The 25,290-nt window shown below is 40.6% G+C and overlaps 1 protein-coding gene across 4 annotated transcripts in view; it reads right to left on the bottom strand.

Moving 5' to 3' along the window:
* Nucleotides 1-25,290, bottom strand: part of LOC140530309 (methylcrotonoyl-CoA carboxylase beta chain, mitochondrial-like) — a 46,343-nt gene that overhangs the window by 10,826 nt on the left and 10,227 nt on the right. For all 4 annotated transcript variants that reach the window (XM_072649817.1, XM_072649816.1, XM_072649815.1 and 1 more), the window contains 7 exons: nt 24,389-24,582; nt 17,645-17,823; nt 15,596-15,676; nt 14,975-15,153; nt 13,871-14,063; nt 8,442-8,533; nt 2,268-2,424 (listed from right to left, as the gene is read on the bottom strand). In XM_072649817.1, coding sequence (XP_072505918.1) covers nt 2,268-2,424; nt 8,442-8,533; nt 13,871-14,063; nt 14,975-15,153; nt 15,596-15,676; nt 17,645-17,823; nt 24,389-24,582 — 1,075 coding nt within the window. The remainder of the gene's footprint in view (nt 1-2,267; nt 2,425-8,441; nt 8,534-13,870; nt 14,064-14,974; nt 15,154-15,595; nt 15,677-17,644; nt 17,824-24,388; nt 24,583-25,290) is intronic.

The following is a 25,290-nucleotide window of genomic DNA, read 5'->3' as shown; positions in this document are numbered from 1 at the left end:
TAGAGCCTTGGCTGCTTTTCATTTGTTTCTCTGCATTCCCAAAACCTAGCACACAGTAGGTACATAGTAAATACTTGTTGGATTGGATTGTATTGATATGTTTTGGAAATGAAAAAATAATAATAAAAAAGAATAGATTTTTTAAAAAGAGGGGAAAAGGAAGGAAGGATTCTGAATCAGGAGGCAGCTCTAAAAACAAGGCCTATTATTAATTTAATAATGACCATTAAAAATTGAATGGAAAGTAACCATTCTGAACAATAATTGAAAAATCATCATCAATAACTAGCATTTATATGGTTTTAAGGTTTGCAAAAAATTTGACAATTATTATCTTATTTTATCCTTATAACAACCCTGGAAAGTATGTGTTACTATGATCACTATTTTATAGTTGAGAAAACTGAGGCAAAGATTAAGTGACTTGAAGAAGTGGTACTCCTCTGAGGCAGAATTTGAATTCAGATCTTTCTCACTCAAGGTCCAGTGACTTCACTGCCTGGATACATGAGGTTACCAATCTGCTCAAACTCCTTAACCCAAGGATAATGTGACTTGACTTATAAATCCAAAAGGTTAAACAATAAGGAAAAGATTCATATCGTGAAGCCATTTAGAGTAGCTTCTGTTATGGTGGCAAAAAATAGAACACTAAGGATGCATCCAATCCACTGATGAAGGGCTGATGATGAGGATGGTTTCAGAGAAGCTTGAGAAGACTTATATGAACGTATGCAGAGGGAAGGAAGCAGAACTAGGATAACTGTCTATTATAGAAAAACAACATTGTGAAGACAAACAACTTGGAAAGACTTAAATGCTCTGATCCACACAATGACCCACCATGGATCCAGAGGACCAATGATGAAGAACTGTGGCCCGCTCCTGTTGGAGAGGAGATGGGCTCAGGATGCTAGAGACAAATTTGGCTGGGTAGGACCAAGGAGGGGATCTTTGTTGTAATGGCTTCAATTTCGTTTTCTTTTTTCCCTTCTTCATGAGCATGAGAAAGGTGGGGGTGGGGAAGCAGGAAATAAGTGTCTTAATTTTTTTTAATAATTAGTGGGAGACCCAGGACCAAAATCCAAGCCTTCTGATTCTGAAGTCCAGTGATCCTTTGAATGAAAAATGGAATGACAAGAGTAGTTAGTATTGAGTCAAAGGACTTTGCCCTGAATCCCAGCTATGCCACTCACTAGCGATGAGACCTTGGGCAAATGACAAAGAGTCAGACATGACTGAAAAACAGCTAAGCAGTGACAGAAAGAGGGAGCTGGCCTACACAGACGCTAAAGTCCTCTGATTCTATAATCTGTTAGCTCCTAAGAAGGAAAAATGGAGCTTTTGAGTGAGGGGAGGGCAAAGAGGAGTGGGGTTTAAAGCAGAGAGAGCAGCCAACACCACGGATGAGGAGGAACTCAGGTGAGGACAAAATAGTGTGAGATGAACTCTACTTAGAAAATCGAGGGGCTTATCCACGATGGCTCATCTTTTTGGGAATGTTCTGCCTGCTCTCAAGGGAGGCTATTAAGTTAAAACTTTATGCAATGACTGAAATAAAAAACTACCTGGAAAAACTATTGAATTGTAATGTAAAAAAAAAAAAAAAGAATCCATCCATAGAGGAATGTGGAGGGTCATGATAGGACAGTACAGAGAATGCTGTGCGCTAGAGTCACAGAACCAAGGTCAATTGTAGGTGGTGTGACCTTGGAAAGTTATTTAATTTCTCTCTTCTCGGTTTCCTCTTCTATAAAATGGGTATAAAAATAGCACCTACTTCGAAGTGAGATATTTGGAAAGATCTTTGCAAACCTTAAAATCCGATAGAAATGTAAACTCTTGTTATTGCCCAAGGCCATGTAAGTAATAGATGGCACAAGTGGCTGTTGTTATTAGTATCCTCTCTGGGTCTCAGTTTCCTCCTCTGAAAAATGAGGGACCACATGGACTACTGGAACTCTAAATGTGTGATCCTCTGACCCTTTCATGAGACGTGGAGAGAACCCTGGACTAGGAGTCAAGAGGCCTAGAACAACATTCCACTTTTTTGGTAAAAGTTGCATAACTTTGGACAATTAATTTCACCTTTCCGGTCTTGGATTCCTCACCTCTAAAAGGGGTTCGAGGACTATTTGTCCCATCTCTGGAGATGGCTGTTAGACTTCATTAAGACAATAAGTGTACACATGTTGCCATGAAGCCTTCTCCAAAGGCAAACTCTCAGTCATGGCTTCCCCGCTCTTCCCCATTGGAAGATATTGTACCTGTACAAGGCTTGTGCACTGAGATGTTTGTGGGACAGTGTTCAGGAGAAACAGGATGGGGATGTTCCGGTAACTGCACAGATTTACAAAATTGCTGCCCTTGAGGGAGGCTTGATAGGTTAGCTCTCCGTTGTTCGCCACCAGGCCAATTAGATGTCTAGCCAAACAAAGACAAAAAAACAAGACTTCATTTTTTTTGTGCTTTCCATGTAAGCCACTGACACATGAGAGGAAAATACTGTGAATGTATCAACATTTTTGACTGCAGTGGATGGGATAAAGCCAGTTTGATGTCAAGGCTCTGCCCCTACGAGAGGCAGTGTGCTCTAACATAAGGAGTTCTAGTGTGCCACCCTGGACCTGTAGTCAGGAATACCTGAGTTTCAATCTAGCCTCAGACACTTGCTAGCTCTGTCACCTTGGGCATTTAAGCTTTTCAGCCTCAATTTCCTCATCTGTAAAATGAGGAAAATATAGCACTTACCTCCTCAAGTTGCTGTGAAATTACAGGCAATAATATTTGTAAAGTGCTTTGCCAAACTATTAATTGCTAAAGAAATGTGAGCTATTATTATGATCAACCAACCAGCAAGCATTTATCAAATAACTATTTTGCCAGGCATGGGGTGAGGCACTAAGCATAAATAATGGGAAAGAAGGTCATCTTGGCCCTCAGGAAGCTTACACTGGGCTGAAGTCCCAAAGGTGCATTACATTAGAATAGTATCTGAGCAAGGTTCTAGAGTAGGAAGGCACCTCGCAGGAAACCAGACTGACCCTCCTCATTTCATGTAGAGGAAATAGCCCGAGAAAGCTAATTGACTTTTTCACAGTCAAATCAGAGGTTGCTTGGTATCAGCACCACCTGATATTGGCCTGAAAATCTATTAAATTTGAGCCAATCCATCCCAGTCTGGCCAGACGATCAATCTGAATGACATTTCTGGGTTCCTGTCAGTCGCTGCACCCTGGGACGATGGCTGTCATTGTTTCCTCTACAAGTCAAAGGTAGAAGAGTTTTATGGATAGACAAAGTCCATGTCACCATGACAGGCAGTCTTCATGTGTTCCCTGAGCCTGCACTGGAGAATCCTCTAACTCCTGGCACAGTTTGTTATCATTTTTGACAGATTTCACAAGTAGAAGTCTCACTTTCAATCAAGCTAACTAGCTTTGACTCCTTGTGAGGCATCTGTCACGCCCAGATTTGCCTTCTGGGGCCAAGCCAAATCAAGAGGAATAACTCTATTATAGGACAACCCTCAAATAGCTGAAGTCAGAAATCAAGCCCTCAAATTCCTTCTTCTTCCTGTCTAACTGGGACCTTTGGTTAGTCCTCATGTAACATGAGCTCAAGGGTTTCCAGTACCCTGGTCATTATCCCCTAGACAAAACTCAACTTTTCAATGTCCCATCTAATCAATAGTTTCGTTAGCATTCTTCAAGTCCTGGCTAAGATGCCCCTTCGATAGGAAGCCTACCCAGTCCTTGCTCAGGCTGTGGGTTATCTCTGATTTATGTAATGTGGGTCTTGTCTATACAGAGAATCTTGGAGAGGCAGGGTCTTTGAGAGTAAGGGCGTCCTTTGTCTTCCTGGTATTCCCAACACTTAGCACTGCACCTAGCACATAACAGGTGCTTAATAAATGCTTATTTACTCAACTGAACTACCTACAAAGCCAAAGATCTTCCTCAAGATGTGGTCTAACTGGGAAAGACAACAAAGGGACTTGAGCTCCTTGCGAGCCCTGGACACCCGCAGGCAGCTTGCACATCCTTCCCAAGTCCTCCCTTCTTATGCTGGCAGCACCATCGTTGTCTGGGGTGCAATGTGGCATCATGGGGCATCACTCTTGAAGCAGAAAACCTGAGTTCAAATCCCAACTCTCACATTTGCTGCGTGTGAGTTATTCGCATTTCACTGAGCTCCAGGTAACACACATATAAATGGGAGCTATTATACTTTTACCACCCAAGTATAATGCCTCCCTATGAGTTATTAGCCTGCAGCATGAGCTTCATCCTCAATCAAGCACCAGCATTTATTAAGTGCCTGCTATATGTTATTTCACTGGGAATACAATGACAAAAATGAAACAGTCCTTATTATGCTGGACTGACATTCTCTCCTCAGCTAAGTAGTCATTCAGGTAATCAAGAAGCATTTATTAAGTATTTACTAGGAAGAAAGAAAGGGAGGAAGGGAAGGAGTGAGGGAGAGAGGGAGAGAGGGAGAGAGAGAGAGGGAGAGAGAGAGAGGGAGAGAGAGAGAGGGAGAGAGGGAGAGAGAGAGAGGGAGAGAGGGAAGAAGGAAGGGAGGAAGGGAGGAAGGAAAGAAGGAAGGAAGGAAGGAAGGAAGGAAGGAAGGAAGGAAGGAAGGAAGGAAGGAAGGAAGGAAGGAAGGAAGGAAGCAAGGAAGCAAGCAAGGAAGGAAGGAAGGAAGGAAGGAAGGAAGGAAGGAAGGAAGGAAGGAAGGAAGGAAGGAGAGAGGGAGGAAGGAAGGAGAGAGGGAGGGAGGAGGTATCAATTAAAGGCTTACCATGTACCAGGCACTTTGCTTAGCACTGTGGTTAAAAATGTGAGCAAAAATAAAGACCGTATCTGCCCTTCAGGGGCTTGACATCCCCCCATCCCCCCTCATCTCTAGGCTCTTTGCTTTTTCATTAACAGGGAGCAATGAAGCCAAGTCAGAAAAGAACAGAACGTGTGTCCCCTCACTCACTTAGTGCCCACTCAGAACGCCCCTCTTTCATTTCCTCTGTCTTCAAATGCACCCACAAAAAGGAGTGAGAAGCAAGAAGGCAGAGACACCCATCCCAAGGCAGGGCCACCATCATCCCTGTCCCTGAAATGAGCTGGTTGCTTTGGAAACCATGACTGGTAGATGAGAAATCCCTTCACTGCCAACTTTGCTTCTCCCACACACTCAATTCGCATTGTCTCCCTGCCACAGACCTGCTTGAGAAAATGTTCCCAGCTGGAGCCTGGGCAGGATCCCCAGGGCTCCCAGGAAGAGAAGGGAGCAGCCAGCAGGAAGGGTTTACAGGAACTGTGAATGCCATCTCCTCCTAAGCTCCCCCTGCTTCTATCCGCCTCCATCACAGGGAGGTTCATTGTTCGACAGCCACCCCAACTGAAAACAAGAAGGCACCAGGCTGGTCCCTAATGTCTGTTTTCTAAAAACATCTTTCCTGGTATTCTAATGAAAAAAAAAATAAAATGAGGAAAAAGGACCAGTTTGAGAGCTCCAAAATAATTTATTTTAAATGACTTTGGGAAAAGCATGTTGTTTCTCTGTTTGTGAACACTAAAATAGGCAAGTGGATAAAATTTAAACAAACATACAACTCACTGAGATATTGCTAGATTTAAAATGAATACAGATATATGCCTTTTTACTACTAAAAGGAGCTGGGGCAGGGGAGAGAAGAGAAACAAGAAACATTGAATAACAAGGTCAAGGGAAGAATGGGTGTCTGAACTTGGTGAGAGATGTCTCCTTCCTGCTTTCACACTTAATTCTACTTTCAAGATCAAAGCACTCAACGAACTAAAAGACCTACAACTTTGCAATGATTTGCTGGAAATAAGCCTTCCTGAGTTTGCTTGTGGTTTGGGGATTTTGGGGATCACACCTGTGATTTCCTTGGTGTGGGTCATAGATTTAGAGAGCATCTCATTCAACCCCTTTGTTTTACAGATGAGGAAAGTGAGGCATAGGGGTTTAAGTAACTCTTAAAATCTCGTAAGTCATAAACAACAGAGGGAAGATTTGAACCCATGTCCTCCAGCTCCAGAGCTGTTTTTCTTTCCCCTGCACCACATGAGAAAAAGCCCTTTACCAGTGCAGATATCAATTTGTTCTACAACTTACAGTCTTCTATATCTGCCTGAGCTAGGTGGTGAAATGGATGGAGTTCCAGGATGGGAGTCAGGAAGATCTGAGTTCAAATCCAGCCTTGGTAGCTATGTGACCCTGGGCAAGTCACTTAACCCTGTTTGACTCAGTTTCCTCATCTATAAAACAAGTTGAAGAAGGAAATGGCAAACCACTCCCGTATCTTTGCCAAGAAAACCGCAAATGAGGTCATGAAGAGTCAGACGCAGGTAAAATGACTGAACAAGCAACAAGAACTTCCTGAGAACTTGAGAGGTTAAATGATTTGTCCAAGATAACCTGGTCAACGTGAGTCGGTGTAGGACCATATATCCACTGGGCAAAAGCGTTCCCTGCTCTCAGAGAGCTCATGACTTAAGGAGACAGTGAGACAAATAGAAAACACATGGGAGGTCATCTCCTTGTGGAAGCAATGGACAGAATCATAAAATAAATGAAAGTAAATGCTGCTGATCCTGAAAAGACGTATGACCCAAAGACATAGAGAGTATGACCTGCTCAATCTTAAGATTGATTTAGGATGATCAGCCTAGAACTGGAACTTGGAGGCATCCAGTTCAGTCCCTTCTGACAGAGCTCATTGCCTCTAGAAACATGTTCTCTGGAGGATGTGAGTCAAGGTCCTTGGAATTTGGGGTCACAAATTATAATCTTCCTCAAATACTAAGAGAATTTGAAATGAAGTATAATTTTATTGGGTTCATCTTGGGCAGATCCTCCAACATCTCTTTCTGGGTTTTAATTTCTTCATCTGTAGAATAAGGGCATTGACCAAATGGACTTTCCACCTTTTGATCGACAAGCCTGTGTAGGTGGCAAAGCGCAAGACACAAATGAAACAGTAGAAAGTAAACTGCTTGACTTGGTCTTGTATGCCATAGTAACTAGAACAGTATTTGGCACATAGCAGACATTTAATAACTAGATCACAAGGTGGCGCCATAATGCAGAGAGCATCTAGCTTGGAATCTGAAAGACTCACCCTCATGAGTTCAAATCTGGCCTCAGACACTTACTAGCTCTGTGACCCTGAGCAAGTCACTTAACCCTGCTTGCCTCAGCTTCCTCATCTATAAAATGAGCTGGAGAAGGAAATGGCGAATCACCCCAGTACCTTTATCAAGAAAACCCCCAAAGAGGTCATGAAGAGTCAGACATAACAAGAACTCACACCGCTGTGAGAATCAATTGAAATAATCATTTTGAAGCCCTTTAACATACTGTCTGACACACAAGAAGCACTCTATACTGTTGTCGCTGTTGTCAAAACCAAATCACCTCCCCCCTTCGGATGCACTATCTGGATACCTGAGCCAGGTAAAAGCACATCATCCATCAATCAAAGGCTTAGTCAGAACAGATACCCCAAATCCTTGCAAGTCATTGGTTGAACTGAAGGGAAAGTGACTGGAAGTCTTTTCTGATTGAACCAATGACTTGGTCCTGCTCTGGGGAGAGAGAGAGAACTGCTAAAAAGCCAAAAGCCAGATCGAAACGCACGTGGCTTCCAGGAATGAGGAAGTGAAGTATCCCCAATACTGGGTTCTGAGCAGACCAAACTGGAGTTTTGTGGAAATCTCTGGGCACCAGCCAGAGAGTTTCTGGAGGAGGGCATCCAGGATGGTGAATAACTTTTAATTCATGCCACAAGGAGATTGGTTGAAGAAACTAGGGATGAAAAGGTTTAGGGAAGGGGATCATAGAGCAAAAGATGCATTTAGGAAGAGGGTTTGGGGTTGCTCTGCTTGGACCCAGTGGTAAGAACCAGGGGCATGGGTTTAAGTTACAAAGCAGCACATTGAGACAAGGTCAGGAAAAAATCACTAACAATTAAAGTTGTTCCCAAGTGGAATGGGCTGTCCCCAGAGGATTTCCCTCCTTAGAGATCTTCAAATAAAGACCAAATGAACTCCTGTCTTCTGATATAATGGAGATTCTTTTTAGGAGTAGAAATTGGACTAGATGGTCACTTCCAACCTCGTGATTCTGTGACAACTTAACTTTCTCTTCTTGAAGCCAGACTATCCTCTCTCCACCCACTCACCCCCATCCAAAGTTTGGATATACCCTTGTGATGACATGCACCATGGCATAGTCATGATCATCAACTCACGTAGAGAGAGCTTACAATTACCCTAATGCAACCCCTTCCGAGATGAGAGGACCTGAAGCCAGGAAGTTAGTCTGGCCACTAGTGTTGTGACCATAGGCATGTGACTTAACCTCTCTGAGAGCCCTCAAAGGGTCCTGGGGCTGTGAAGCATTGAAAGGCTTACCCTTTCACGTGAGCAAAACCTGTGACCAGAGTTGGTCCATATTCAGCTTTAAATTCCTGGAATCGACTCCCATCAATCAAACGACTCAGAATCTGCAAAAGGCATGAATATAAACAGCGTGTAAATGATTGCTAACAGCCAGTCAGAATCCCTTGATCCCTTGAACAGCAAATTTCAGCTAAGCCAACGAAAAGCAAAGTCTGTTTTTTCAATGACTTCCATTATAAAATCATATACAAATGTTTTCAGGTTTGTTTTTTTTTTAAGACATGGAACTTTGGCAGCAGTAGAGAGACTCTTGGTGTGAAGAATTCCCTCTACCAAAATCACCACTTATTTATGACTAAGTAGTTTATATTCAAAGAATGCTAGATTTGAGACATGTAGTTCATAGAGACTTGGAGTCAGGAACTGGGTTAATGTCATATCTGTGTCCCATCCTTAACATGTATACTTGGGCAAGTGACTGAATGTGACAGTTTTCTAGACCAGTAGCAAAAACTCAGATAGAAACCAATTCCAACAGCAGCACATTGACCGAGAAAATCACAAAAGAACATTATTTGTGTTTGCCTGGAATTTTATTTATTTTGTTAAACATTTTCCAATTACAATTTAACCTGGTTCTGGGGTCACTCCCACAAGCTGTGGGCTCAACTCTATTAAGACTGAAGTTACAGGGAACATGACTACCTTCATTGATAGAGTTTTCTCACTTGGAATATTCCAATAAAATCAGAAGTTTAGTCCCTACGCCAACCCAACCCAACCCTTCATGGATCACCAAGACCAAATTCATTTTGTAGCAGCCAACATACTGGTTGTGAGCCTTTCTGTATGAGACTCAAAGACTGAGAGTTAGAAATGCTTCTAGTGCTCCTTTAGCCCAGTCCTCTAGGTTTATAGATGAAGAAACTAAGACAAGGAGAGATTAACTGACTTGTCTAAAATCACACACAGCAGATGGCAGAGTTCAGATTTGAACTGAGGTCCTCTGGTTCCAATATCAAGTCCTTTTTTCATCACACCTTATTGCCCTCTGAGCTAGGTTAGTCCCCAAACAGCAGACCTCTTCTCTCATCAAAGGAAGTCTTTCCAATTCAGTAGGATGTAACAAATCTTGTGCCTCACTGTCACAGTCTTTGAGAACACAGAGCTTCCCCATGTTATAGTGAGGCATCTTCTGTTAAGACATTTGCATACCACAGCATGTTTTGGTACCTCTATGGAAGATAGCTGACTAATGTCTGGCTAATGTGGGTCTTTCCATTAATTCAGATCATCAATCATTCATGCTTCTCTTAAATAAAGTGACCTACTAGTGACCCACTAGTGACCTCCCATCCTGAGGACTTTTCTCTAGATTTCCTGATATTGGTTAGATAACAACTGAGCACATCTTAGCTAAGGAGAGGACCTTTGACCAAGAGCTCAGAGGGACCTTGCAGTTTATTTTGTCCGACTCTCTCATTTTATTCATGAGGAAGCTAAGGCCCCAGGAAGGTTGTGACCTACCAAAGTTCACAAAGTCATCATCAGATGTGGGATTTGAAGCCAGGTCTTCTGCCAGAGTCTGAGATCGTTCCAGTATAAGCCAGTTATTCCTTATTCTCACTGCTTCATCTTCATCATCATCATCATCATCATCATCATCATCATCATCATCATCATGATCCCTTGCTTTCACCTAAAGTTTTAAGGTTTGCACAGTGCTTTACAAATATCTTATTTTATCCTCACAAAAACCTTGGGAGGAAAGTTCTCTTATTAGCCCTATTTTATGGATGACAAAATAGAAGCAGAAAGAGGTTAAATGAGTTGCCCAGTATCAAGGCTGGATTTGAACTCAGGTCATTTTGTTTCTAGGTCCAGAGCTCTAACCCATCCTTTATTCTGTTCATGTTTTTTGTTATTGTTGTTGTTGGTGGTGGTGGTGTGTGTGTGTGTGTGTGTGTGTGTGTGTGTGTGTGTTTAATGACATACTTTTATGTTTCTCCAGTGTAATTCCTTGGATGTAATGGTTCTTGACATGCTTACATGCCAGGTGCTTTGGGTGAAGGCCAACTTTAATTCCTCAGAGACGCTGGAGTTACATGACTCTCAGCCAAACAGCATCACCAGCATATTGGTGTCAGGAAGGAGGTAGGTCTTCATTTCAGGGAAGAACTTGCTTCAAAGTAGTATTTTAAATGGGTTCAAAGGACTGGGATGCAATGCCACCCTTTGCCAGTGGGTGTCACCATCTACCACAAGATCGACATGGACCTAAAAAAAAAAATTCCTTCACTATCTCTATTTCCGTATGTATATGTATGCATACATACATATGTATGTATATGTATATACACACATATATATGCACATGTAGAGAGCCATTTTGTCATTCTGTAAATGTAAAATTACTATTAAAATATTATAGATGTAGAACCTACATAAGATTGCATGTTATCTCAGAGACAGAAGGAAGAGGGAGGGGGAGAAAATTGAAGACTTATGGAAATGATTGTTGAAAACTGAAAAAAATTAAATTAACTAAATTTTTAAAATAATAGCCCCTCCTTTCCAGGGTTGTTGTGAGGATTAAATGAGATCATATTTGTAAAATGCTTTGCAAATCTTAAAATACACTATAACCCTAAGGTCTTCTTACATCATTGGTTTTCCAAGAGCGCCACAAATTTCATTCAGTGTACTATAAGATTTTAGGCATTATATGTTGTTGCCTATAAAAGTAAGCGTATAAACAATTTTATTTAATATAAATTTTATTTCTATGTTAGTAAGCCAGGTACCATGTTCAAAAAATAAACAAAACTGGCCTGTTATATAGAAACCCTGAAACAGAGAAATAACAAATGTCACTGAATCTTACATCTAGCCCCTTTCTGCTCCTACAATGACAATGGTAGAGGAATGGGAAATGGGAGTAAAATATACCAAATGGTGAAGCTATGAATTGGTCCATTCTGGAAAGCATTCTGGAAAGCAATTTTGAACTATGTCACCCCAAAAGTCACAAAGAATCTCGAAATGAATCTTGGCATTCTGAAAGTGAGATCCACGTCCAACAACTGAGTGGACACCTAGCTAGAGAAGATGAATCATATCAATTTTGACTTTCTAGTTATAAACAAAACCAGAAGAAGAAATCCACTACTAAATGGAAGGATGGATCACTGGTATTCCTTGGAGAGGCAAAGAAAGGAGTTGGCAGAGTATGTTCTATCATATGCCCAAAGGTGACAAGAAATACTATTTCATGGGCAATTTCATCATCACATATCACAGTCATCATGATGAGTATTTACAAAATTACCACCTTGGAAATAATCGCAATTTGTGCACTAACATTGGTTGCTAAGAATGGAGAAGTAAAAATCCATGAGGATCTTGACAAGGCTCTCCATAAAAAATTAACATACATTCTGATACTTTGGGATTTCAAAACAAAGATGGGAGAGTAGAGGCTATGGGGAAGCAGGCACACTAATGCTGTGTTGGTGGAGCTGCCAGCCATTCTAGAAAAGAATCTGAAACTTAAAAAAAGAGGGAAAAGAACCCATAGGTACACAAAGACTTATGTTAGCACTCTTGGTAATGGCAAAGAATTTTAACATTGTAATGACAGATTTCAATGCAATGAACAACCATGAATTCCAGAGGGCTAAAGATGCAGCACTCTGTCCACCTTTTGGAAGAGAGATGTAGACTTAAGATGGAGAATGATAATGACATATACCTTTTTTGGACATGAGTGAATGAGGCAATGAAATATTTCTTAAGTATTTACCATAGGCAGAGTACTATGCTAACTCCTAGGGATACAATGAGAAAAGGAAAATAATCCCTGCTCTCATGGAACCCATGTCGTAATGGGAGACGGCAATACAAATGGACAGTTTCATCTGGACCTCATGTGGAAAGGTTTCATCACCTTTATAAGTTAGCAGCAAGGGAGATGGGGATATGTTTTTATTAGTACTTTTGCCACTGATAAAAATCCTTTAAGTTTCTCTGATCTTGGACCATCTGACAAAGCCAAGAACTTTGATAATGGGAACTTTTTGTTATTTCGAGTCTACATTAGCTATGGGTACATCTTCACAGGGATCACTCCTGAGAGTGATGGTTGTAGGGGCTGGACTGGAAGTAGGACTGAGGATCTACTGGGTGCTGACACTTCTAGGGCTCTTGGGATTATCTATTCATGAGTGGCAGTTGGTAAATGGTTGGTGTTAGAGGTGGCAATGACGGTGGACCCCTTCTCCAAAGTGAATACTCATATTCAAGGCATATGATAGGTGCATGAGAAGGCTGCATCATGTGACCAATGATGATCTCCAAAAAAGTAATAGGAATAAAATGTAATATTAAAGGACTATAGGAAAGGAAGAGAAGAAGGTCTGGTAACATGGCAAGAAGAAAGGGAGACCAGTGGACAGCCAGAGTGTTACACTGGCACCCTTGAAATGTAAGGAGAAATTGAGGAATGAAAACATGCCAGGTATGTGGAAAACTGAGAAAGCACATGATCAGGAGTCACATACAGCAGGTGTTACTTGGTTGCAACTTGACTCAAGGAGGGAATTCCCAAGATAAAGAGATCTCAGATCTATTTGAATATTCTGAGGATTAATATATCCATTGGATGTAGTATGTATCAGTGGAACACATTCCCACACCGATGAGAACACAGAATCCAAAAATGCTAAAATGTCAAGAAGTTTCTTACTTAAAATGTCAAATGTACTTGCACAAAAAGACAACTCTATGCTGCCTAATGCTGTAAGTTGGTGCCTCCCACACAGTTGTAGATTTAGTAAATGTTAGTTGATTGGCCAGCTATTGTCATCACCAAAGTTTTCTTTTATTTTCCATGTTTCATAGGTTTAGAGCTGGGAGGGAATTTAGGAATCATTTTACAAGTGAAGAAATTGAGGAGAGGTAACATTTTCAAGAGGGGAAAGGAAAATGTTTTTTAAATGCCTAATATACACCAGGCACTGTGCTTTATAAATATTTTCTTATCTGATCCTCATAACAACACTGAAAGGTAGGTGTTATTATTATTCCCCATTTTACAATTAAGGAAACTGAGGCAAAGTTTTTTTTAAGTGACTTGCCCAGGGTCACACAATAAATATCTGATTGCAGATTTGAACTCAGGTCTTCTTGACTTCAAACCCAACACTCTATCCCTTGCACGAGCTAGCTGCCACCAAGATAATAAGAAGCCGAGATGGAATTCTGACACAGGTTCAGCATTCTTTCCACTATCTTTTTCATTATCATTAACCTGAACATTTGGCACATGCGTGACATATTTTTTCATTAGACCCATAAGGCACTTGCCCTTTTAAAATGGAACCCTTCCTAATTAAAGGGATTGATCCCTATGACTTTTAAAGTAGAGCCTTTCCTTGACTTACCAGTTTCACATCTAGGCTACATTCATAATTCTGTGGGGCCAGTGTTTTCAGCTCTTCTGGGCTATATAAGGGATCATCATACTTCATGGACTCTTTAGAGCACCGTCCAAAATTGAAGGTCATTGCAACATTTCGAACTCGTTCATAGGCTTCTTCCTCTGTAGATGTAATATAATCAATACCACCACTGAGCCTAAGAGGAAAAAAGGGTAAGGACTGGTAAAAAAAAAAAATCAAATTTCAACACATCAAAAAAAGTTATTGGCAAAATTCAAGCCATAAATTATACTTCAGTATTATCATGGCTCTGTGATCTCAACCATGTAAGTTCCCATTCAACTATTTCAGACTATAATTCATTTGTGGTCTACAGGGACCTTGATCTAGAGTTAGAAGGGGCCTCCAGGGCCATCTAACCCTCACATTTTACTCATGAAGAAACTGAGGCCCAAGAAGGTGAAATGACTTGCCCAAGGTCAAACAGATAGCTGGGCATGACATCCCATGAATTATCTACAAGGCTCTTTCCTCTCAACATTCTAGGACTTCGTTCTAAATCTTAATATTATGTGCTTATCCATCCAGCAGTGTGGCATGCCTACTATGTGCAAGCCACTTCACTAGGCACTTGGGGGTACAAGGGGAAAAATTAAATGCTCCCTGCCTTCAAGGAGCTTATATTCTTCTGGGAGAATGAAGCATGTACACGGATCAGTAAGTGCCAAGTATGTACAAAGCAGTCTTTAAAATTGGTGATTGTTTACGGCCAAAGGGGCCAGGAAAGAACTTGCGGAAGGTCGTAAGGTCAAAACTTGAGAGTGGGAAGGGACATCGGAGGGCATCTCCAATCTCCTCCTTCTGCAGATGAGGAAACTGAGGCCCAGGAAGGTGAGGTGACTTGTCTGAGGTCACATAGGTCGTGACTGAGGCAGAATTTGAATTTGGGTTTGTCTGATTCCAAACCCAGCATTTTATCCACTATACCACTTATGTATATGAGGGAAAGAAAGGGAAATACTCTCAGAGACTGGGAGAATTAGGTAGGAGTCATTATCTGTGGAGGGCTTTAGCCATCAGGCTAAGAAATCAATCTTTTGTCTCTACCTAGAATGCAGAGTGGCTCCTCCTAGTTCTTCAACAGAAATGTCTTCTCCTGTAGCAGCTTTTACCAGAGGAGGTCCAGCAAGAAACATGGAGCCAATGTGGTTCACAATTATAGATTCATCTGCTATACTAGGATAATAGGCAGCTCCCGCAATGCAAGAACCACACACCACTGCCACCTACGGAGAAGGAGGCTTATATATGAATATGAATTTCAACTGTTAAGACTGCTACTAACTCCTCTTCCAAGGAGCCATCTTAACAGCCTCTAACATACAAATTTCTGACCCAATAACCAAGTTAGAGACATCATTGGATTCTAAGGTGTTCTAGACAAAGGAAGTCTTCATACAATCTAAATAATGCCAACAGTTTGTCCAGTACTTTTGAAGCGCCATCTTGAAAATGCACATATTGCAATATACAAAAGTTTGAAAGATTTTTGCAGGTAGACAAAACAAGTATTAATTGCCTACAATGTGAAGAGCACTGTACAAACAAGACAATGCCTACCCACAAGGAGCTTATGTTTTAAGAGAGAAGACACCTAAAAGAGAACTAAACCATGGAGGTGTGGGAAGGGAGGAGACCTGCTACATCTTCACTGCACTGGTGAGTTACCTGAGGAATCTTCAGAGAGGACATGAAAGCTATATTGTAGAAAATTCTTCCACCATGGCAATGATCTGGAAAAATCTCTGACTAGAAAAAAACAAACAGATTCAAAGAAAGATCTTCATTAGAGGGAGATATGAGAAATTTTCAAATATGGCCACTTCTAGAGATCAATGAACTACCAGCAAATTAAAAGAAATGACCATTGTATTAAAACACAATCAGGTAAATCTTTGTGATCACCTTTATAATAAATGGACAGTAGAGATATTGTTCCCAAATCTGAACCTAAGCTCCTAGAGAGGAGGATCTGGTTCAAGTTTAAGCATGAGAGCCAGGAAATAGTGGGCTGCCCTTGGACCAGGAAGACTTGAGCTGCTTTCCAATCTCTAAAATATTGATTAAATGGTTGGTCAAATCACTTAGACTCTCTGTGCCCCAAGCTATTCTCCGAGTGATAACTTGCAGAGTTGGTAGAGGGAGTTTCCACCCTTGGGAGTCCTCAATATCAATTAATTACAAATCCAATTCCTAACTCCCTTTAGAACAGGGTAGATGCTTGAATTTTAGATGAGATTTTCTTTAGAACAGCCCTTTCGAAACAAAAAGATTTTTTAAATGGGAGCTATTTTAATGAACAGTCCTCCAAAAGAGTCTAGTTAAGTGAGTTAAAGACATTCTGGTTAAATAATTTTATTTTTGTCTAGTATCAAAAATGAAAGTTGCTTCTGTATGCATTTGGGAATGGGGAGGCTGAGCTGGAATCAGAATGTTTTGGAACCCAAGAAAGATGCACAAAGCACAATGGTAGCCAGCAAAAAGAAAAACTGAAATTAACTTTTAAAATACGAATCTGTTGGAAGGAAAGGACAGAGATCCCAAAGCAAAGCAAGAACATGCCATAATGGGGGATAGGGAGCCTTGCCCTATGATCCAGTGGGGAAGAAAGTTGTCATCTAGTTGCTTTTTTTCCAGGGAACTTCCAGTGTAGCAACTCCTTCCATCAATTCAGATTAGTGACTCATTTGTTACTTCCAGTCTTAGAGAACTATCTTGGGGGTATTGAGAGATTAAATGACTTTTCAGCCCAAGATTAAGGCTACTTTATGTCAGAGACAGATAAAGAACCTGGGTCTTTTTGACTCTGAGACCAACAACCCAACCCTACTCTGTAATTCTACTTCTCAGCTGGTTCCTATTTTAGACAATTATTTCTGCTAAAATAGCGCTAAGATTAATGTGTTCTCCTGCTACTGAAGGAGTGCAAATACTGTTGGCACCCTTTACATTTCAGCACTTTGGGGAAATCTCTGCTCACCTCACCCTAGTTATGGTTCAGTTGGCAGGTATCTACCAACGGGTTTAAAGGTAGATAAGTAAGCTCTGTTGAGAAAAATTAGGTAATCTCTTCTAGAAATTAAGCCTTGTTCAAGGGCTTATAGGGGCAAAATATTAAAGAAATGATTGGCCAAAGGAAATAAAGGTCTAAAGTCTGATTCAGCAAAGAAAGAGAAAAAAAATTGTCAAACATGGTTAACGGTTGGATTTCTACACAAGGACATGGACAGCAGTTGAAGGAAGTTTTTGTTTGCTTTAATAAAGTGTCCTGGATCATCTCCAGTAGTCCTGATGAATATCTGGCCATTGGACCCAGACAGTTCTGGAGGAGAAGGTGAGTCTGGTGACTTTGCTCAGCCCTCCCTCACTCAAATAAGTTAATTGTAAATCATGTCATTGTCTCCCTGATGTCATGGTCCTCTTCAAGAACAAGGATAAACCTTAATCTTATCTATCATTTATCTGTCTATCATCATGATGCCTTTGCTCATCCCCCCAGCTACTTGTACCTCTCCCCTCATTACCTCCTATTTATTTTGCTTCTATGTCATGGATGCTTATATGTGTACATATCATCTCCCCAACGAACTGTAGGCTCTTTGGAGATGGGAACTGTTTCCTTTTGGTCATTGTTTCCTCAGCACTTTGGGGGCATATAACAGATGCCTAGTAAGTGCTCATTGATTTAATGCTCTGGGAAACCATTTTGAACAATACCTGTAAGGGCAGAAATGCTCCTCCACTGTCCACCAAATACACTGTTGGCAAACAGTTCATAATGGCGATATTTTGAGCACGGAGTTGTTTCTTCACGCTGATAGGGTATAGGGTTCCTCCCTTCACTGTCGCGTCATTGGCAATTAACATGCACCAAACTCCGCATATTTTCCCAATTCCTATAATGCACATTTGGATATTTAAACAAGGAAAATTCCCTAGCTTAGAAATGAATGCCTACACTCAGACAGGTTCAATTTAAAAGGTGCCATTGTCTAACTATTTCAGTGAGTAATGTCATTTCCCAAACTATAGTGTAGGCTCCTCCAAGAGAATATAAACCCCTGAGGGCAGCAAATGCTTCCGATTTGTGTTTGTTCTCCTAAGTCCTTCTTGGCTTCTCTGCAGCCTTTGACCCTGGCCCTCTCCTGGTTTTTCTCCTCCTTGTCCTGAAGTCGGCTCCTCAGTCCGTCAACGTCAGTCCTGTCCCTTCCAGTCTCTTGTTCTGGGCCCTCATCTCCTTCCCATATGTTATTTCATTTAATAATCTCATCAGTACCCATGGATTCATCATCTCTGCATTGCCATCATCTCTACATAGTGCTTAGAATACAGTAGACACTTAATAAATGCTAATTGACTATGTTGGTGATTTTCATATTTACTAATCCTACCTTACCCTCTCCACGGACCTCCAGTCTTGCATCTCTAGCTGCCTAGTAGACATCTTAAACTCAATATGTTCAAAACAACTTATCCTTTCCCCCCCAAATCCCCACCCTGCACCCAATTTCTCTATTATGTCAAAGACACCACCATCCTCCCAGTCCCTCAGGCCCACTACCTTGGTGTCAACCTCAACTCTTCACTCTCTCATTCCCCATATCCATTCAGTTGCCAAGTTCCATAATCTCTCTGTGATTTCTACCTTCATAAAATCATTCTTGCACACCCTTCTTCTCTCTTCTGACACAGCCCCCACCCTGGTACAGCCTTATCACCTCCCTCTTGGAATACTGATGATGGCTCTCCCTGCCTCAAGTCTCTCCCCATTCCTACTTATTCTCCACTCAGCTGCCAAATTGATCTTCAGTCCATAAACTCTAATGGCTCCTTATTAACTCCAAGGCCAAATGTAAAATTTTGACTTTAAATGCCTGGCCCTTTCTGTACTTCTAGTCTTCTTACATCCTACTCCCCTTCATGTACTGAGCAACCCGGTGACATTGACTTCCTTGCTGTTCCTGTTTCATCTTTTAACTTCAGTTCCATGAATTTCCCTAACTCTCTTCCTCCTTATCTCTGTTTTCTGGCTTCCTTCAAATCTCAGCTAAAGTCCCACCTTCTGCCAGGAGCCTTTCACAATCATCCAGAAAAGATTCTGGACTTTGTCCCTGAGACAATCACCAATTTATACTGTTTTTATCTTGTTTGTACCTAGTTGTTTGCATGTTGTCTCTCCTAGTCAACTGGGAGTTCATGAAGGACAGAGACCATGTATGTTTTTGCCTTTCTTTCAATCCCTAGTGCTTTGTACGTTACCTACCTGTAGCAGCAGGCACCCCAGCATACACAGGAAACCTGCTGCACAGGTTGTTAGATCTGCTTTTCTAAAAGGAAAGCAACTTTTGAGGGGTCAACAATCTTCTTTAATCACACATTCCAACAGAGAAAAATATAAGCAGAGAAATAAAGACCAACAGACAGGACTTCCAACTGTCTGACCATAAGCAATACATACATCACAGATCAATAGACAGATCCAGTTGTCAGACCATTACAAATATACATAGTTACCACAGGGAGAAGCACCAATAGCTGGGTTGTCAAAGCCGAGGGGGCTCCTTAGTGGCTGCCCAGAATCTCATATGACAAACAAACCCTCTTCCAAGGAAGTCCCCAAAGCAAACCCTCACTTCAGAGTATTTATACACTTTTCAGTCACCTAGTGCCTCATTACAAATTAACAAAAGGTGTGGACCTTCCTACAAAAGAAGCCTCCCCTAATCAAGCTTCCCTTAACGGGCTTCACCTGAACTCTATCAGGGGCAGGGAAGATCTTTAATTCTCATTGCCTGTGGTTATTTATATTACACTAGCCCACAGAAGTGCCTGAATGCTTGTTCATCGACAAAATGTAGAGAGAATCATCACCAGTAGTCTGCCACTTGATGATGGATTCTTTAGTTATGAGAATCTGTGAAACAAAGAAAATAAAGGCAAAGCAGCCCTTGGTTCTTGCTAAAAATAAGAGGAAACGTAATTTCATAGGACATCTAGTTATCTCAGATGGCAGCATTCACAATAAGTTGTTGCAAAAAGGCCACCTCAAAGACAGTAATAATACCTGGTATTTCTATAGCACTTCAAAGTCTGCAAAGCATTTTAAATGTGTTTACTTGTCAATATCTGTGGCATAGGATGGGGGGGGCAGAGAAATTCTGTGTAGAGCTCACCAAGATCCTCTCTCAGATCCTCCAATGGTTTCAAAGCAAATGAAGGAAGAAATAGTCAAGGACAGTGAAAAATGTTAGAAAATATACCTTAGTGTTAAGAACTTGGTTATCAGAGGCTTGTAGACTTTTTTTAAGTCTATTGTTCAAAAAGTTCAAAAAGTCTATTGTTCAAAAAGGTATTGTGAGCATAAAACACATTCACACAAAGATATTGACCACATCTTCATCAGCAGGATTTGATTGGCTATCACTGTGGGAATCATTTCTAAATTATCTTTCTGCATATAATCAAACTACCCATTTCTTAAAGCAAAGATAAAAACCAATACCAACTTAGAAAAAATGATACAAAATAGAAGATGCAGCATGTAACTCCCAGCTATTTAAATGAGCTATTGATGTCAAAAGACAGACAATATCATGGACTATCAACCACCATTTCCTAAGGAAGTTTCTCCAATTTAAAACAATAAAAAAGCAAATAGACCAAAAGAGGCTAGAAAGTAACCTCAGCCAGCAAACGCTGTCTTTCCTTGTCAAACTGAGAAGTGTGGACCAAAAAGACAATACTAGTTTAAATGTAAACCAATTTGTCATCTTACAAAAGATGATGGCCCAAGAAGGCATCATTTCAAACTCCTTCTGTGAGACAAGCATGCTAAAATGATGAGATAAAGCAGAGAAAGAGGACTGCAGATCAATATTATTAAAGAGTATTAAAACAAAATATTAAACAAAATATTGGCCAAAAAAGAGAGAGTGATGAATATATTTCAAAATTATTCACACTGACCTGGTTGTATCAATGCCAATAATTACAGGGGCAATTAACCATCAGGTAAACTTTAAGTATACTAGATAATGTTAAGAATATCCTAAGAACATTTAAATAGGAAACCAGGAGGAAAATGAAAACTATAAAAATGGGAAGGAGTTGTCAATAATTATTATAATAAATAATTCTATTAATGAATTTGAAACTACAATGTTTGAACTTTAACATCATAGCGTGCAACACTAGGATGCAGAAGTACAAGAGGAAACAAAGATGGAAAGACCACCTGTGCTAGACAAGTATGCAGACAGGAGATTTGTGCTAGAGGGGAGATTTACTGCTAAAGTTAAATATCTCTATCTGTGTGTCAGTGTCTACACACATACACATACACACACACACACACACACACACACACACATGCACCCTGCTCTCTTTCAGATATTTGAAAACTTGATCCCAAAGCATCCTATATATATGTGTGTATATACAGCTAAGTTTGTGTATACATTATCCATAATTGTTGTTTGTCCTTCATTTTTGAAGAGGACCTATGGCATCATGGAGTGTCTTGACTTGTATATGAATTGGATTCAAATGAGGGAGAGTTGCACAAAGTTATCAGTCTCACTTACTTTTTCTTCCTGAATCATCAAAGTCCAGTAGCAAGATTAAAGGCAGGATGACTGGCAGTGGCCCAGGATGCAGGGGTGACCTTTTCATCTTCAGGGTCTCACCAACTTCTAGGTACTACACAGCACCTGCTTCAGCTACCTTCATGGCATTTAGAAAAAACTGTTCTCATCCATTCATTCCACTGGGGGAGGTATTCATGTGCTTGAGGTAGACAGCCCCCTAACACAGTGATGAGTTTGAGGCTCCTCAATTACCGTCAACCTAGTTTAGCCTGTCTGCTATGATGGTTTTTCCAGGGTGTAGCCACTGTACATGCTACATCTTCTTGGAGCCACAAGTGAGAGTTGAGTGGCAGGCAGATACCAAAGGTGGATGAGTAGCCCTCACAACAGAGATGCTGTTCCTCCTGAGCACACCATACACCCTATTCATTGCAGGAAATCCCTCTTCCTTTTGGACCTTGTACTGGACTTTTTTCATAGCATTGGCAAGTGCCTTCCGACTTCCTGTTTCATCTTTTACTTGATATTTCTATTTAGAGAAATAATTTTTTATCTATGGTTGTATCTCTCCGGAAGTCCTTTAAGATGAATGCAAGACATATAGTTGGAGAGCCTTCAAGACAGCATGTTGTTTGACCAGATCTAATGCCTTTTTATGGTCAACAAATTAGAAACCTCCTCCAGGCAGTTGTGAAATTGTAATGAAGAGGTCTTCTGTAGAAGAGCTTTGAGGATTGCCTGGAATGTCTTTTCTTATTTTCATCAGGGATATCCTGGATACATGCAGAGATTATTCTAAAGATTTAATAGGGATGGGAAAGTAGCCACAATAGTCTGTAGGTCTGGAGTTATTGAGATTTTCTCAATTGTCTTTTTTTGGGGGAGGGGGTACTAGTAACACCCATAATCTTTTCCAAGCCTTTAGTATCTCATGCTCTTTTACATATGTTGAAAACAGCCTTTAGTATCCTAAAGGGACAAATATATTTGATGATTTTGCTAATAAATGCGTATGGCTGCATCTTGAGGATCCTTTGATATCCTCAGAATTAGATATATAATACATAAAATGTGACTATGTCACAATGTAGATGTCATGATACCATTCAATTCAAACATTACATGACATCCTATATACTTGTACATGTATTAATACATGTATGCATGTGCATGTTTTCTATACCTGTGGATATATACATCTATATAGCCACAGACACACTGCATAGATATTTAGACATGTAACACAGACATGTACATATGCACCCACACACATATATATATATACACACATACATGTACTATACAAATACAATGCCTAGCAGATAACACTATGGAGAACAATTTGGAGGAAGAGTGCCTTTGGCCCTCCCACGCCTTGTTAGGAGGTGAGATGACAGTAATGATCATGCCTATCTCTATCCACTGGGGACCTGCTCAGGCTATGACTTTGTCAATAAATCATTATTCCCCTTTCCCCTCTCTCACCTTGGAATATGAAGAAAAGATTGGTTAAAAAGTCATCTGTCTCCTTGGAGAAAATAACATTTGTTTATAAGTATTTGGGTCTATGGCAAAGGTCCGAATTCTACATGGTTTCCTATCTCTACAAAGTTAGAAAACCTAAATATACAGATTAGAAATAAAATTCACAAAATGCTCTGAGTTCCCAGGCAATCTACTGATGAGCAAGCTGCAAAGGCATTCTCTCCATCATTTTAATTTAGTACAATCAATTATCCACATCCTCTCCCCACCGCCCCCAACTTTCTATAGAAAAAAAATCCACTCAGGACACAGTTAAAATTATCTTATTTTTCATCTAGTAAGCCCTTGTCAAAAATGCAAATTACCCAATATACAAACTTTCAGTAGTTTAGAAACTCTTAGCAATGGATCATTCCATCAGTCGCATGAGGTAATAAAACAGAAAGAGAATCAGAGAGCGGACTGTTTCTTCAAAGAGCCTTAATTCAGACACACTGTGATGGATTCTCTTAATAAGATAAGCAGTGGGCTAGGGAATGGCCAAGGTTCCAGCCACTCCATGACTTAGAGTCTGTCTCCTGGAAAGAGTGCACCATAACCTGGGAAGAATGTTATATGAATGTTTCTTTGTGGCTGTTGCTCCTGCTGCACATCTGGTTCTGTCTCCAATTCTCTCTCTACCTTCTATCCCTTTTCAGAGACATATTTAAAAATGTTCCTGTACTCTAAAACTCTACCCTCCATCTTCACTCCCTTAATAGCCTCTTCTCTCCCCAAGTTGGTTAGCAATAGACCCTGTCACAAGGCGGACAGTCCAAGGATTGATGTAGTTTCCCAATCAATGGGATGAGGTTCCAGGGTGTGGACTTTGGTTTGGAAGAATCTTAAAGGTGTATCCCCATGGAGTGGGATCATACCTACTGATGCTATGCTAATGGGATTCAGAGATTGGGACTGGCTGCCTTCTGATGACTATTTTTGACTGAGAATCAACAGCTTCTCCCTCTACTCTATAAGATAACTGAAAGCACAGAAGTATGGCACTACGTGGTGGGCCATCAGGAGAAAGAGAGCAGCTTTTCTAAGAAGATTGGTCTAGTTGTGGTGGGTATGTTAGATGAGACTAACCTAGCTCATTCCCTACTGCTGGTCAAAGTCTCCAATAATTTGGTCAATAAAAAAATAGATCCTTCTCAAGAAGCCAAGTATATAACTAAGTGATCTGAATGCCACCAAGAGAGTTGAAGAGATATACAGCAGCTTCTCTATCTGCAACCTGGATTTGAATGGAACACATTGGGTTGCAACTTAAACCCTGGCTCAGGAAAGATGGCAGACCAAGAGGTTAGATTTCTCAATAGTTATGTGGGAGTCAGATTATTCAACTCACCAGTGATACACCCAGCATTTGAGATTGTGCCATAGGGTAAATCATATCCAGCCAGTGGGGAGAGCTCAAAGAAGTCATCATCATCCAGAACCAGCCTGAGACGGTCACGGACCAGTAGCTTGTGGTTGACTTGGGTATGTCTTAGGATGTCACTTTCTTTTCTTTGGCAGACCTTTTCAAGCAATTCTAAATATCTGTTTGTCCAAAAGATGACAAAGGATCTGTGACCATGTATTTTCAAAATGTTAGTACATTTGTTATTATTATTTATTTCTGGTAGTAGTAGTAGTAGTAGTAGTAGTAGTAGTAGTAGTAGTAGTAGTAGTAGTAGTAGTACTATAACAAGCATTTACACAAGGCAAAGTTTAAAAAGCACTTTATCTGCATTTCCTCTGATAATTTTCACAAAACCACAATGAGATCAGTACTATGGATATTATCACCATGAGGAAGGACTTGGGGGTCACTCAAAAAGTGCACCACAGTTTTTAAAGTTGTCAAGAATCATAGAATCACAAAATCATAGTTTTACACTTTGAAGGGACCTTTAAAAACATCTAATCTGACCCCCCTTTTTTTACACTTGAGAAAACTGAGGCTCAGAAAGATTAAGTGACCTGACCAGTCACAGGACTAAGGTCACATAGGGAATAATCATCAAAAGCTGGAGCTGTACCAAGATAATTTGTCTCCAAATCCATTTTTCTTTTCTATTACCCAATAGTGCTGCATAAAGCTGAGATTGCTTTGGTGAAATAGGGGCAAAGAGGAGATCATTTGAGTATATGGGGTGAGAGAGTAAACCAAGTTGGAGAGTAGAGACTGGACAAACACTTAACTTCTAATGGAGAACAAGGATGTTAAAAGGGGTTCTTTTAGAATCTTAATATCTCAAGGGGTCA

This window comes from Notamacropus eugenii, chromosome 2 (genome assembly GCF_028372415.1).
Source record: "Notamacropus eugenii isolate mMacEug1 chromosome 2, mMacEug1.pri_v2, whole genome shotgun sequence".
Taxonomy (NCBI): domain Eukaryota; kingdom Metazoa; phylum Chordata; class Mammalia; order Diprotodontia; family Macropodidae; genus Notamacropus; species Notamacropus eugenii.
Note: the sequence above shows the minus strand (reverse complement) of the source record. Positions and strands in the feature narration are given on the sequence as shown.